Source organism: Rissa tridactyla, chromosome 25, assembly GCF_028500815.1.
Source record: "Rissa tridactyla isolate bRisTri1 chromosome 25, bRisTri1.patW.cur.20221130, whole genome shotgun sequence".
Taxonomy (NCBI): Eukaryota; Metazoa; Chordata; class Aves; order Charadriiformes; family Laridae; genus Rissa; species Rissa tridactyla.
The window spans coordinates 1435575-1449893 of NC_071490.1; the positions used below are offsets into that span (position 1 = coordinate 1435575).

The 14319-nt window shown below is 55.2% G+C and overlaps 1 protein-coding gene across 1 annotated transcript; it reads right to left on the minus strand.

The window, feature by feature from the left end:
* Nucleotides 1-10504: 10504 nt before the first annotated feature.
* Nucleotides 10505-13142, minus strand: LOC128901387 (olfactory receptor 14J1-like). Its single transcript, XM_054183348.1, has 2 exons — nt 13035-13142; nt 10505-11487 (listed from the first exon to the last, which is right to left on the minus strand). Exons 1-2 carry the CDS (start codon nt 13048-13050, stop codon nt 10505-10507), a joined length of 999 nt encoding a protein of 332 aa, XP_054039323.1. The 5' UTR covers nt 13051-13142.
* Nucleotides 13143-14319: the final 1177 nt, after the last annotated feature.

Consider the following 14319-nt stretch of genomic DNA (forward strand, 5'->3'; position numbering starts at 1 on the left):
AGGAGACAGCATCCACGGGGATGGAAACCGTGTCACCAGCACTCGCTGGAGGAGCCCACAGCTCGGCCCTGAGGGGCACATCCCACCGGAGCGCTACAGACGCCGCTGCAAGTCCCGCGTGCTCCCCTTGATCACAGCTTGGAGCAGTGCCCACCAGACCCCTTTCAAAGCCACCCATCAACAGCACCACCTGCCTGTACGCAGCCTTCTGCCCTGCCCTCAGGCAGTCCCCACAGACAGGGGCTCTTTGGGACCCCCAACTCAGCCCCCAGCAAGCCAGCAAACCCCCATGGCCCCATGTTAGTCCTGCCTACACCCAGCAGAGTCAAAGCCTCCCCACACACAAGGACGCAGAGCTCAGGAACACTGCTACAGCCCGGAAAAGCGAGCCGTATGCAGGAACGACCTCTCCATGGAGAAAGGGGCAGGAGGGAACAAGGAAGGCGCATCCTGACACCCACACAGCCCTCGGCAGGGCCCCCTGCAGAGGTGCTGAGTGCAGCACTGGCAGCAGGACAGGCGGGTGCTCCTCGTCCCTCCTCACCACCGGCATGGCCCCCCGGCCCTGCCGCCCACCGAGCCAGCCCTCCCCACTCACGGCTGCCGCTGTGCTCCTTGGAGAGCAGGGAGTCGGGGAGCGGTGGCGTGGGGGTCAGGCACGGCACCGTGGAGCTGAGGGAGCTGGTGTTTCCTCTGCTCTAGGCTGCTCTGTGGTCTCAGGGCCCCATATGTTGGATCTGCTCTGGTGTCTCCTGTCAGTGAGGACAGAGGGATGCTCTCCGAGCACACTGTGCTCTTCACACAAGTTTTCATGGCTCGCACATGCCTACACTCCGTGAGCGATGTTTACTTGCATAGGACAATTTGTCTTGTCACTCCAAACTAAGCCCTGGAAACCCTCCCTCAGCTTTTGGCTGCAATAGAAAAGGCTGGAAACACTGGAAAAAGGTGCTCAGTCCTCAGCACTAGAAGCTGCATGGGATCAAAATCCCAAAGAAGCCAAGAGTTTGTCTCCAGCACAAAGACACTTGACAGCACTTTGTCTTCACAGGCTGAGGTGTCCTGGACAGACACAACCATCTGAAAGCCTTGGAAACAAAACTCTTCAGTACAGGTTTGATACATGGTCCCCTGAAAGGCAGGACATAGATGGAAACCAGGGAAACAGCTGCTCTCAGAGAGAAATACAGATCAATGCTGCCATGCGGCACTTTACATCCTCAGGACAATTCCTGTTGATAGCTAGGAAGTGGAGAGAATGAAGAATTAGCGTTGTTCCAGCAGGAACACCAGGACCTTGAGGAAGCTGGGGTTGCCTCTCACCCCACCCAAAATGACTGTCCAGAGCTCCTCCGCACTGCAGCTCCCCACTGCATATGGGACGTGGCTTTTGACTGCTGGGCATAGGAGTTATTTCAGTTGACAACTTCATAGCTAGGAAGGTTCACCACCTCCAGGGTAGACAACAGCAGGAACAGAATTCTCCTGTGAGCTAACGTCTGCACTTCTCAAAGCCTTCCAAATATTTCATCGAAAAGAAAAAATTACTTGCTTAGAAACAAATGGACAATTTTCCAAATGCTGGGTGATTCAAGGGTATGGCAAGGAAAGAAAAAAAGAAACAAACAAACAAAAAGGTAAAAATAAAGAAAAAGCATCAGTTTCATGATGGTGTGAAGAAACAGGAAGATGCAAGGCTCTCATAAAAGTCACTTCTACACAGCTGTGGAAAACCTTCAAGAAAATTCTTTCAGTTAGAGGTGCAATCTCCACTATCCACTCTACATCCTCTTCTTCCCAGGTGCCAATATCCTGACAGCCCTGCGGGACATGCCCAGCTCCAGATCAGCCCGGTGACGCAACAACACAGATTCCATTCCCCAGGCTCCCACGGCCTCTAGGATGTCATTGTGCGTTTCCACGACGACCCTGTGGTCTCTCCAAGGCCAGCTGGCAGCTGGCACCACACCCTGTCTTGCCGGGTTTCTGCCTGCCATCGAGGTACGGCAGCAGCTCCCGCTCCTCCTGGTGCTCCTACCCTGCGGGTAACCCCCCAGCCGGCTCTGCCCGCCAGTATCCCCCCCATCACCCCTCTTGGCTTCCCCCAACAGAGAGGTTGCCTCTGCGGCTGCTGATGGCATCGCAAGTGCCCAGCGTGAGCTTCACCGCCCCCGCCACGCCGTCACCGGTCACTGCCAGCGTGCTGCCGGGGCACTCCGAGCCTGCCCAGGCCCAGCCCAGCACCCACCAGCTGGCGTGGGCCAGCGTCTGGCAGGGGGTGCGCGGGCCCCTGGGTGTCCTAGGGCAGCTGGGGCACATCCCCCACGGGGTGCCACTTCCCCCTGTGGCTGCTCCCTGTCCTCGTGCCTGCAGCTGGGGACAGCAGGTGGTGACAGGGATGCTGGTGCCCCACCAGCCCATGGGGTTGGGGCCATGGGCCGTGGCCCACCAGGAGCCCCTGTCCACCATGGCTCAGCATTGGGGGCAGGGCTTTCCTATGGCCCACATCCTGAGCAGCAGCATCAAGAAGCCGCTGGAGGCCTCTGAGAATGATGTGGTGGTCATCAAGGGCAGTGGCCCCGACACCAGAACAAAGCCTAAAGGTGAGTTTTGGGGGGTGGCAGAGCCCGTGGGCGGGCATCCGATGCCCAGGAAATCTTGCATCGCCATGGGGTCTGGCTGGTTTTGATTGCTCTGTCAGCAGGGGTGACCATCCTGGACACCCCGGAGAAGCCCCTGGTCCTGCCTGAGCTGGGGCCACACAGCTTTGCCGAGGCCTTTCCCGAGCTGGCAGGGGACAACCTGCACTTTCAGGATGAGCACAAGCACTTTCAGGAGTTCAACGTGGACATCACCGACATGCTCGCCTGGCTCGACACCCTGGAGGGCGAGGACACCGTCCCCGATGCCCTCGACATCTCCACCGGTCTCACCAGCACTGCCTTCCCCAACCAGCCCTGCCAGTTCTCCGAGTACGGGGCAGAGGGTGACTGCCCTGAGGAGCAAGTGGTGGTGGCGATGCTGGGAGAGGCCTACCCCTTCTTAGGGGTGGCAACGTCCCCCTTGATGGACCCCAAGGGGACACAGGGCGGGCTGGGAGCGGTCCTCCCCGCCTGGCTGCCACTTTGTCCTGTAGAGACTTGTGGGGACAGTCCCATGGAGAGTCCTGTGAAGGATCGTCCAGAGGGTCCTCCAGAGAGTCCTCTGCTGAACTCCGTAGCTGCCCCCCAGCACCATCCGCCCCGCAAGGCCCAGCTGGTGGAGGAGGCACTGCACAGGCAGCCCCAGGTGCTTTTGAGCCGCTTGCCGCTGCCGCCGGGCATCGTCCCCCACGGGGTAGTGCCCAGATCAGGGAAGGCGGGCAGAAAGCAGGCGAAGCGCCCCGTGCCAGAGGGCACCCCAAGAATGGAAGAGACCTCCTCACGGGACAATATCCCACCCAAGAAGAGAAAGAAGATGGTGGTGTGCCAGGTGCTCAAACACTCAAAAACCCTGGGCGAGGGAAAGCTGATGGGGGACGGTGCTGCAGCTGGTAGCAGCAGGCAGCACGTGGGCAGCAGCAAGAGGAAGGCATGCCACGGCAACAACGTGCCCACCAGGCGATCCCGAACCCTGGGGGATAAGCGAAGTGCCCCACACCCCCCCAACCGCTGTTGATGGGTTGATAGGGAAGGTGGGGAGCACAAATCCCTGTGGCATGCGACCCGCACCCAGCCACTCCAGCCCCAGCCCTCTACCACGTCTCGCTTTCCTTCTTAAGTCATTAAAGGTTTGGTGTTTGTTTCACATTGCTTCTACCTGCGGCCATTCGTGCAGCGGGAGGTGGGGGGGTTAACGCAGCCCCTGCCCCACACGTAGAGCTGCCCCTCCACCTCTTCACCCCAGGATATGAGGAACCCCCCCAAGATTCCAGAGGGAAAACCAGCAATGTGCTTCAGGACAGAGACAGAGGAAGAGAAAAAGAGGAGCAGGGACAGAGGGAGAGCAAGGGGAAACACAAAAGGGCCAGGAAGAACGGCAGAGAAAGAGAGGGGCTTGGAAACTAGAGCAGGGGCAGGGAGCAGGATACAAGAACAGCCCGAAGAGAGGCACAGGCAAGCAAAAAAGCGAGACCAGTGAGGCAAAGGCTGTGGGGGCACAGGCACGGGGAGGGACCTGCACGCAGCAGAGGGGTGACACGGCCCCCAGGCCCCAGGACTCAACGCAGTTCCCACTCTTGGTGCCGCCAGGAGAATGTTACAGTTCAGACGCTTCTGTCTCTGCCTCTCTCAGCTCTTACGATGGTCAAGCTTCCCAGACACACAGCCTCACACGCCCGCACACACACTGCATGGCCGTGCCGCACCTTTGGTTCCACATACAGACCCTGCGGTGCGTGGTGGCCAGCTGGCCTGCTGAGGACTGCTCGCAGGGACCCTTCCTCACCCGCAGGGGCCGGCGGCCTCTTGTCTCCGGCTGGGGGCAGCTTCCAGATGGATGCCCTTTCTGTCCTTCTCCAGCCGCTTTACCTTTTCCTGATCCTTCAACTGCAGCCTCAGCTGCAGGCAGCCAACGACATCCCTGGGGGACGTCATCAGTGTTTTCCCATGCGATGAAAATAAAGAGATTTCTGGACGTGCATGAATAGCAAGCAGAGAGCTATTGACCTTCCAAACCAGCAGAACTCGATTTGCATTTTTTCAGTGCTCCCTCTCAGGCTGTGCATTTAATCTCCCTCATCTTTCATGAATTTCCACATCTCCTAACTAAACCGACCATGTCTGAAGTCACCATTCCAGCAGCGCTGGGGGTGTGCAAGGAGGCCAGGAGGCCCCCCCAGTGCCTCAGGACAACATGTCTCCTCACAGGCCTTGGTGGCAGAGGTGTCATTGCTGTGCCCAAGGGGACAAAGACTTGGGTTCTCTTGGTGACTTCCAGCCTTGCCAGCGCCCTTTGCCATCTCCACCACAGTGTGTCCTACGCTCTCCCACAGCTGCTTCTTTTTCCCTGCCGGCTGGAGACACCCATGTCGCTTCCCCACCTTGCTCTCACCCTGGCAGTTCCAGACACTCACCGACGTCTGTCCACCCTCACACTTTGTTCCATGACACACAAAGACATGGACTCATCTCAGACTCCTTCTGCATGACTTCTCGTACCACAGCCCTACCCTTGGAGTGATATTTCTGCTTCCTCATGGCCACTCTCCACCTTCCAAGCTGCGCTGTGTGGCAGTGTTTCCCTCTCCTGCAGTTCCCAACCTCCAAGGAAAGCTCCACCAGCTGGGAAACAACCTTCAAGCAGCCATCCCAGCCCATCAGCCTTCTGGTGGCCTTTCACCAGACCAGACAGAAGCAGGCTCACCATGATGTCCCAAGGCTGCCAGCCTTTCAGCTTCTTGTATAGACATGACCAAGCTGCGTGCCTGCTGCTGTCCCTTCACGTACTAATGTAGAAGAGACATGAGACCCAAAATATAAGTCCCCTTGCTGGAGTGAGCCTGGGTCCTTCGGCAGAGGGCATCTCCCAGTCAATGTGCCACCCAGGGGCCTTCTGCCGGCCTGTCAGAGACACTGGCAGATGTGAGCTTAAAAGCACAGAGCCCAGCCATGAGCCAAGGGCTGACTTGTCAGCTCTCTCAGAAAGAAGGGACCTCACAGTCCCTTTCCCAGCCACATTCCTGCTGTAGCCGGTCCCCTCCAGAGGCAGAAGTGACCTCACAGCCCCTTCACCGCCATTGCCTTCCTCCTGGATGAGTTCCCGAGACACAATTGACCCCATGACCCCGTACCCACCCATCACCCTCCTTGTGGCCCAGTCCCTGAGCAGATAAAAGGGAGCTTCTCTCATCAAATTTATCTCACAGATTTCCTGCCAACGGTTTGAGGGGAGAAACGTTCCTCAGAGGAGCTGCTGTATTTATACTGGTGCATTTTGTATCTCACCTTCTGCCTGTTTCTTCTTCTTCCTCCATCTGTTCTGTCTTCAAAGAGCTCTCCAAGGAAAAGATTCCTCGAATCCTAGGACGGCGCAGGTTGGAAGAGACCCCTGAACTGCGTTGTTCTGGGTCTGGCTGGGAGGGAGTTAACTTTCCCCATAGCAGCCCCCAGACTGCTGCGCTTCCTACTCGTGCCTAGAAGGGTGTTGGTCCTTCACCAATGTTTTGGCTATTGCTGAGCAGTGCTCGCGCCACGTGAAGGCTGTCTCTCCCACCCCCTCTGAAGGTAGTACACTCGGGGTGGGCAAGTGGTTGGGCTGGGCCCTGAATTGACCAAAGGGATATTCCGTGCCATATGACATCATGCTCAGCAAGAAAAGCTGAAAGAAAGGAGGGGGAAGGAGATGATATTCGTTATTAACACAATTGTCTTCCAAAGAGATTGCTATATGTATAGAATCGTTGCCTCCCAGGAGGTAGCTGATATTGTCTCCTGACAGGAAGTAGAGGAAACAATCTCATCTGGTTTTCCTCTCCTTCTGCGTATGGCCTTTGCTTTTTGCTTGCTTCTTTTTTTTTTTTGTCCTCACACACACAGACTGTCCCCCTCTGTCAAGCTACTTTTATCTTTACCCATGAGTATTTTCACCTTCTTTTCTCCCTTTGTCATGCTGAGGAGGAGCGGGGAGAACCTCCCATGGCTTGGTGTGCACCTGAAGGCCAGCCATGTGTAACCCACCACAGTCATCTTGCCCAACTCTCCTGCTACCAAGAATGCTAACTAGGTGAGATTCTGCAAGGGCTCCCCACAACTTGGCATCACCCACAAAGGAGGGGAAAGTGCATTTTCTCCCATCATCCAGAGGGATAATAAAAATGTTCCCTACTTCTTGTCAAGGGCTGGTCTTTGAAGGATGCCACTAGCAATTGGCCGCCAGGAGGACTTTGTAGCACAGATGACATCTCTCCCTCAGCAATCAGCCAGCTTCCCACCCACCACACCGTCCACTTCTTCAGCCCGGCTGGCAACAAGCTGGCTCTAAGGAGACTACAGAAGACCACGTCAAAGGCCTTGCTAAAGTCCGGGTACACAACATCCCCTTCTTTTCCCTCCCACTTGTCTTCTGCGACCCCTTTCTTGTCCTTCAAATGCCTGCAGATGGCTGCAGGAGGGCTTGTTGTATCACCTTCCCTGGTGAGGCTGACCAGTCTGTAATCGTCCCCATCCTCCTTCCTGCCTTTTTGAAAACTGTCTGCCTTCTCCAAGGCCCCAGGAGCCTCTCTGACAGCTCTGGCCTTTCCAAGGTGTTGGAAAGAGGTGTCACAATGACACTGGCCAGCCTTCTCCATCTCCCTGACACCAACAGCCTTCTCACTATGACACGCTGCCAGAGGAGTGCCCAGGACACAATTCTAACCTGTCCAGGCCCTTGGGGCCACTTCAAAAGAGAACCATAAGGGATTTCTTCCAACAAGCCCACAACTCTAATGGCATCTCTCTGCAGCTGACAGCTTTCCTAAGCTGTTTTTGTCAGTTCCTCCCGACCCCCAACCCTTTCTTCTCCTCAGGCTGGAGATGAGAGGATTGCGCAGAGGTGAGGGGTGTGTTGAAAGAGGGCTTTGTTAAACTCTCTCCGGAGGGCTGTTCTGGGCATCCCACTGACAGTGAGGAGGGTGCCGCAGAAAGGAGTGGCTCCAGGGAGATGAGAGGAGCCGGTGGAGAAGGCCTTCTGCCTGCCCCTGCTGGGCAGGAGAGCTGCCCCCAAGTGCCGCTCTGATGCACTCACAGGATACCAGCATGAACAGGAAGGGCAAGAATGGGTCTAAAAAGCAGGTTATGAAAACAAAGTCCATGAGTGTCATGGTTTCACGTCAGGAGAGTTTCAGCATTGGTGCAAACCCACTGAATCATAGACTCATAAACAGGCTTGGGTTTTAAGGGACCTTTAAAGATCATCTTGTCCAACCCCCCTTGCAGTGAACAGGGATATCTCCAATGAGACAGGTTGCTCAGAGCCCTTTCCAAGCTGACCTTGAATGTCTCCAGAGACTGGGTACATACAACCTCTCCAGGAGACCTGTTTCAGTGTTTCAGCCGCACAAGAAGAAGTGGTCCAGTCTGTGGGGAGCACAACATGTATCTGGGACAAGAAGGAAATGATTGCTGTAGATGACAGAATCCCCCTAGCCAAGGTGCAGCCGCCTTCTGGAGACAACCCTTCCAGTTCCCAAGCCTTGCAGAGAGCAGGGGGCGGCTTACAGCCCAGTACTCCTCGTAGGATGTGGCCACCAGCAGGAAACACTGCGTACACGCCAAAGGTGCAGGAAAGAGCAGTAACCATTGCTGTGAGCAGAGATTGTGCTGTCCCCAGTCGGGGGACAGTCAGGATGCTGGAGCTGGAGCAGGTTTCCAAGTTTTCCAGCAGCATCAACATGACGAGGAGGGTGTTCCCAACCCCAGTCACGGGGTAGGTCATGAGAAAGAGAGGAGGAAGAGACTTTTTCTGAAGGTTGAGGACACCTATTACTTAGGGTACTTGCTTCCCTGTTAGGTGCTTAAAAAAACCTGTGATCGACATTCAGAGAGGTGAAACATGGAGGGGGGTGTGCCTCCGGCTACATTCCTACTCCCTAGACATGCTCTGTGCTTTGTGAGAGGTGAGAAATGCCATCTTCTAGAGGGCGATGCCACTCAGGCCTGCAGAACCCTTTCTGACTGCACAGGTGAGATGCCCCACAGAGGCGCTTCTGTCACACCGTGTAATAAAAGGGACAGGCCATGAAGAGAGGGGAGGGTGAGGTGGCACACAGGCTGCTCCTGGAGACACACCCAGCACTGTCAGGGCTCTGGCAGGGCTGTTCAGAGACACGAGTCCTTCCCTGGCACGGGCAGAGCAGCAGACTCCATGGCCTCCTCTTGCCACTCCCGGAGGCTGGCAGCACCTCAGCCCCGCGCTGTGTCTCCCTGCTCGGCACCTCTCTGAGGTGCCCCACGGCGTGAGGAATGGACACAGGGACCTGGGGTCAAGGAAGCCCACCCCAGGGCTGCATTCAGGGGGTTTCCCAGGGGACGTTACTCTCCGAGTGAAGTCACCTCCAGCCACTGTCTGCCCCACAGGCCTTCATGGAGGCCCCACCAACATCTGATGGTGTTTGTGCTCACTCAGGTTAATCTCACCACATGCACATCATGCTCATGCCTGTGGTTATTATTAGCCAGCTGTGTGCCCAGGTCAAGAACAGAGAGGTTGAGGAGGAAGAAGTACATGGGGGTGTGGAGGCAGTGGTCACGGGTGATGGCGGTGATGATGAGGCCGTTGCCCAGGGGGCCGTTGCCATCTTCCTAAGTCACCGTTACACATGATGGAGCCCTGCTTTCCTGGAAAGTGCTAAATATCTGGCTGCCAATGGGAAGCAGGGGATGAATTCCTTATTTTCCTTTGCTTGCACGCACAGCATTTGCTTTACCTGTCAAACTGTCTTTATCTCAACCCATGCGTTGTCTCACTTTTACCTTTCTGATCTTCTCCCTCATTGTACTGTGGGGGAGTGAGTGGGCGACTGTGTGGTGCTTAGCTGCTGACTGGGGTTAAACCACACCATTTACTCAACTCTGCTCCTGGCTATTTGCTGTGTGAGTGGGCTCACTGTTGTTTGTGTGGTTTTGGTATGACTGTATGTACATGCTTTGCCGGTCAATTCAAAGTGGGCTTGGAAGGAGGAGGAGGAGGACACGGGGCAATGGAGAGACGCAGGGCTGGGAATGTATGGACCACTCATGCAACCTTCCCATCAGATCAGCCACAGAGTGGAGAAAGGATGGGGCCAGTTGTGTTGCTCATGGTCGTGTAAGTGCTGCTCTTGGTGGGGTGGCTGTAAAGGTGCTGGTGCCTTTTGGAGTTGGTTTGTGTCGGGTTGGCTGTGTCCATCTTCTTTCCTTGCAGGTACCTGGATTTAGTGCTTTCCCTTTGGGTGCCTCCACTTTGGGCAATCCCTCACCTTGTGAGGCTCCAGTCACTGACCACCCAAGGCGCACACAGTCCATGCCTATCTCGCAGGCTCTCCAGGCAGCTCCAGATCCTTCTCCTGGAGTATGTCCTCTGCCCTGTCACACGCTGGGACAGTGCACTATGACAGTATCTCAGTGACCATTCACCATCTCCACCGTCAAGAGACAACAACAGATGAGTCCTAAGTCCAACCCTTATTCTCTAACAGCTTCCACTGTGACAAAGAGCTTTTTACTCGGGCCCTTTTGGGGTGAAATATCGGGGCCTGTCGTTGACATCAGCTTTGGAAGAACAGCCAAAACTTGAGGAACTGCACAGGGAAGATGTCACTGTATTAGAGAGAGGCTACAAAAGAGTCAGCTTTCAAATTGCGCTAGAAAAACATTTATACAGGTTTCAGGTGACAGAGGGAGATGGGCTCATGTCTCAGGAGAATGAGCTAAATACAAACAATTATTTAGGAATGTAATAACCATAAACAACACTACAGGAAATGCTAGCAAATAAAAAAAAACACACAAAAAAAGAAGAAAAAACAATAAACAGAGTACAGGCCTGCATTGGGATACTGTAGATGTCATTTGTGGACAGTGATGGAAAATTTATCAACATTGACAAACATCCAATAAATGACTTTCCTAATGGACTCCTTGAGCTCCTGGTTCCTCATGCTGTAGATGAGGGGGTTCACTGCTGGAGGTACCACTGAGTACAGCACTGCCATCACCAGATCCAGCGATGGGGAGGTGATGGAGGGGGGCTTCAGGTGAGAAAATATGCCAGTACTGATAAAGAGGGAGACCACGGCCAGGTGAGGGAGGCACGTGGAAAAGGCTTTGTGCCGTCCCTGCTCAGAGGGAATCCTCAGCACGGCCCTGAAGATCTGCACGTAGGACAGGACAATAAAAACAAAACATCCAAAAACTAACAAAGCACTTAATATAAGAAGCCCAAGTTCCCTGAGGTAGGCATCTGAGCAGGAGAGCTTGAGGATCTGGGGGATTTCACAGAAGAACTGGCCCACAGCATTGCCCTGGCAGAGGGGTAGGGAAAATGTATTGGCCGTGTGCAGCAGAGCATAGAGAAACCCACTGCCCCAGGCAGCTGCTGCCATGTGGACACAAGCTCTGCTGCCCAGGAGGGTCCCGTAGTGCAGAGGTTTGCAGATGGCAACGTAGCGGTCATAGGACATGACAGTGAGAAGATAAACCTCTGTTGCAGCACAGAAAACAAAGAAAAAGACCTGTGCGGCACATCCTGCATAGGAGATGGCCCTGGTGTCCCAGAGGGAATTGGCCATGGCTTTGGGGACAGTGGTGGAGATGGAGCCCAGGTCAAGGAGGGCGAGGTTGAGGAGGAAGAAGTACATGGGGGTGTGGAGGCGGTGGTCACAGGCTATAGCGCCGATGATGAGGCCGTTGGCCAGGAGGGCAGCCAGGTAGATGCCCAGGAAGAGCCCGAAGTGCAAGAGCTGCAGCTCCCGTGTGTCTGCCAATGCCAGGAGGAGGAACTGGGTGATGGAGCTGCTGTTGGACATTTGTTCACTCTGGGCATGGGGGACTGTTGAAAGAGGGAAAGACCTTGGCAAGTTAAGGCAGACTTCTTTGACCCCACCTCATTCTGTTTCCGAAAAGATCTCCCCAAAGGGACTTCTCTTCCTTTGGTATAATTTAATTCGGCTCCTTTTTGTGAGATCAGCTTTGTGCTACTGAGGGCACTTTCCTTGCAGGGGCAGAAATCCTTCTCTTTCCCATTGCCTTTCGCCTGAACACTGCTGAGCCCTGAGGGACAAAAGTGCTCTCTGTGCCCTAGTGCAGAGTCAGGAGAGCTGCTCTGCACACCAGTGACCTGCTGGGCACCACCCAGGTCTCCTGTGCTTACACCTCTCTCCATTGGACAATGGTCCCCCTGACAATGTCCTTGAAGAAGAAAATGGACTATTGTTACTGTTTGGGGAAGGGTCCAGTTTCAAAGTCGGTTTCTCCCATCTGCTTTCTCTTTCCCTGTGCAGCGGAGCAGAGAGGGATGCAGCCGGGTGGAGTGGCTCTCTGCTGCCTGGAGCTGCCCCTGCCAGGAGCTGCTGCTCTGTGCCCAGGTCTCCTCCCTGTCCCTGCTCCCAGAGCGCATCCCACGCGCTGGGGGCTCAGCTCTGCCCTGCAGACCCCTCCTGGCAGCTGGGCACTGCCCAGGGGCACCTCCCTCTTTGTGGCTCCTCAGGAGGAGAGGAGAGAAAGCCCGATGCTGGAAGCAAAGGTGCTGCTGGTGCTGTGTGTAGGGAGAGGGGTGGGCGAAGGCACTTTGTGCGGTTTCTGGCAGATCTGCTGATCCTTTAGTGTAAGAGTTTAGTGATTTATTAAAACTAGACAGCTGCTTTCCCTTTTCCCTTCAGAGAAAGCTGTAGCACAGACAATGGAAAGGTCTTCATCTTTAAGGTAGACCTGCCCTGGGCTTCCTCTATAAATGCTGCCTCTGCCAGTGTTCTGGGGGTGATCTGGAGCGGTCGGCAGCCCTGACCCATGCAGCACCCTCTTGAATGCAGTAGGACCCTTCCCTGACAGCAGTTGCTCCTTCCACCCGCAGCTTTTCCCTTCAGAATCTTCATGGAGAGGTCCCTGCGCTGGACGAGAGCTGACCCTGGCAGGAGATATGTCCCTGCCCCAGCACACAGTCCCTGGGTGCAGGGACCCAGCTCGGAAGGACAGCCCTGGGCACCCCTGGCTGCACAGCCGGCTTTACACCCTGCAGACGTCCCTGGAAGAAAGGCAGCCGTCATGCCCTCTCCCTCTGACAGTGCAGCAGAGAATCCCTGCTCAGGAGCACGTCCTCCTCCTCTATGCTATGGAAACTGTGAGAGTTACTCTGACAGATCCTACGAGGGAGGAACCAGCTCTAGGAGGTCCCTCCAGGAACTGCATCTTTACTTCCCTGCAGCTTGAGACTTACCGTGTCAAGGGCTGGGAAGAATCCACTGCCAGCGAACTCTCAGCACCCTCCCGCTGCTGACTGCCTTTAACCTTGCTCTGCCTCACTCCCCTTTGGTGCCCGCAGGCAGCGCCCGCAGCCCTGCTCCTGGGCAGAGCTGTCTCTCTGCAGTGCTGCCCGCTTGCCACGAGCTCCCTCCATGCCAGGAGCCCAGCCCAGCTCAGGCACAGAGGACCAGCCCAAGGCAGCCCTTCTCTGCCCCCTCGGGGCTCCCTCCAGGTGTCTATGGGGCTCCAGGGAACCTGCTGGGAAACAGGATGAAGCAATCAGTAAGCTGGGGAGAGGCTCTTCCTTCCTGCGCTGTCATTTCATGTATTGGCAAAACAGTGAGTCTCAAGAATCATATTTTCTCATCCCATCATTTGTCAGGACACCCAGACAGGGATAGGGAGTAATCGCATTTATCCCTCCTGCTGAGGGAAGGAATTCAGCTGAGTCAATCAAGGCATCTCATCCCGGCTCTGTAGCCCTGGGGCCAGAAGGGGACTCAGCTCCCTCCCATGCCTGCTACAAACCCACAGGAGGTGGGATTCTTCTTGCCTCAGTTCAGGTGTGCACAAGATGAGCACCTGCAAGTGAGCTGTTTGTGTCCACTCCCTTGCTAATTGATGGAGAGTGAGGGAGTTGTTCAGGTGGGAACACCTGGTGACATTTGAGGTGACACCAGAGTTTGCCCAGGATATGTGCAGGTGACTGCAAGCTCTAATGCAGCAATGCTGAGACACAAGGCAGCATCTGGGGGCAACATCATGGAGCCTGGTGAGGAATTTCTTTGGTAGATGGAAATGAAAGTAGATGTTACATTTTGGACAGATAAAACCTTCAATATTCCTTACATCCACAGCACCTACAGAGGTAGTCATCTGACCAAATGCAGCTAAGTCCCTCTCTTTCTCTTCTCCACCAGCTGTATTTCCTAGATCTCTGCTGACTGTAGTGGCAGGTGTCTCATGGACCTTCCCCCGTTGCTCAACCTAATTCAGGACAGCTCCTCAGTGGCCACATACGGCTTGTTGTGCCACCTGAGATGCCAGCGCCCCCCAGAACAACTGCAGGTTGCTGGCAGGGACAGCAGAGCACCTACAGGAAAGCCATTCCTGATCAGAGCAGGTGCATGACAGAGACCCCAGAGAGCATTGCAGACAGATTTGGTTCCTTTGGGCAAGCCTATGTGGCAGCCCAGGCAGGTTTGGTTTCTGTCCATCAGCAACCGAAACCCACCACTGCAGTGAGGCCCAGTCTGACCCATCTCCACCCAGTTGATGCAGAGCAGGTCATGAACAAGAAGCCCATCACACTGAGGGCTCAACTCATTTGGCTGCACCCGGACTCTGCTGGGTCTTCTTCCAACAATCCTTTGCTGAGCCCCTCGGTGATATAACCAAGGAAGAGGCAACTGATTGTCACAGT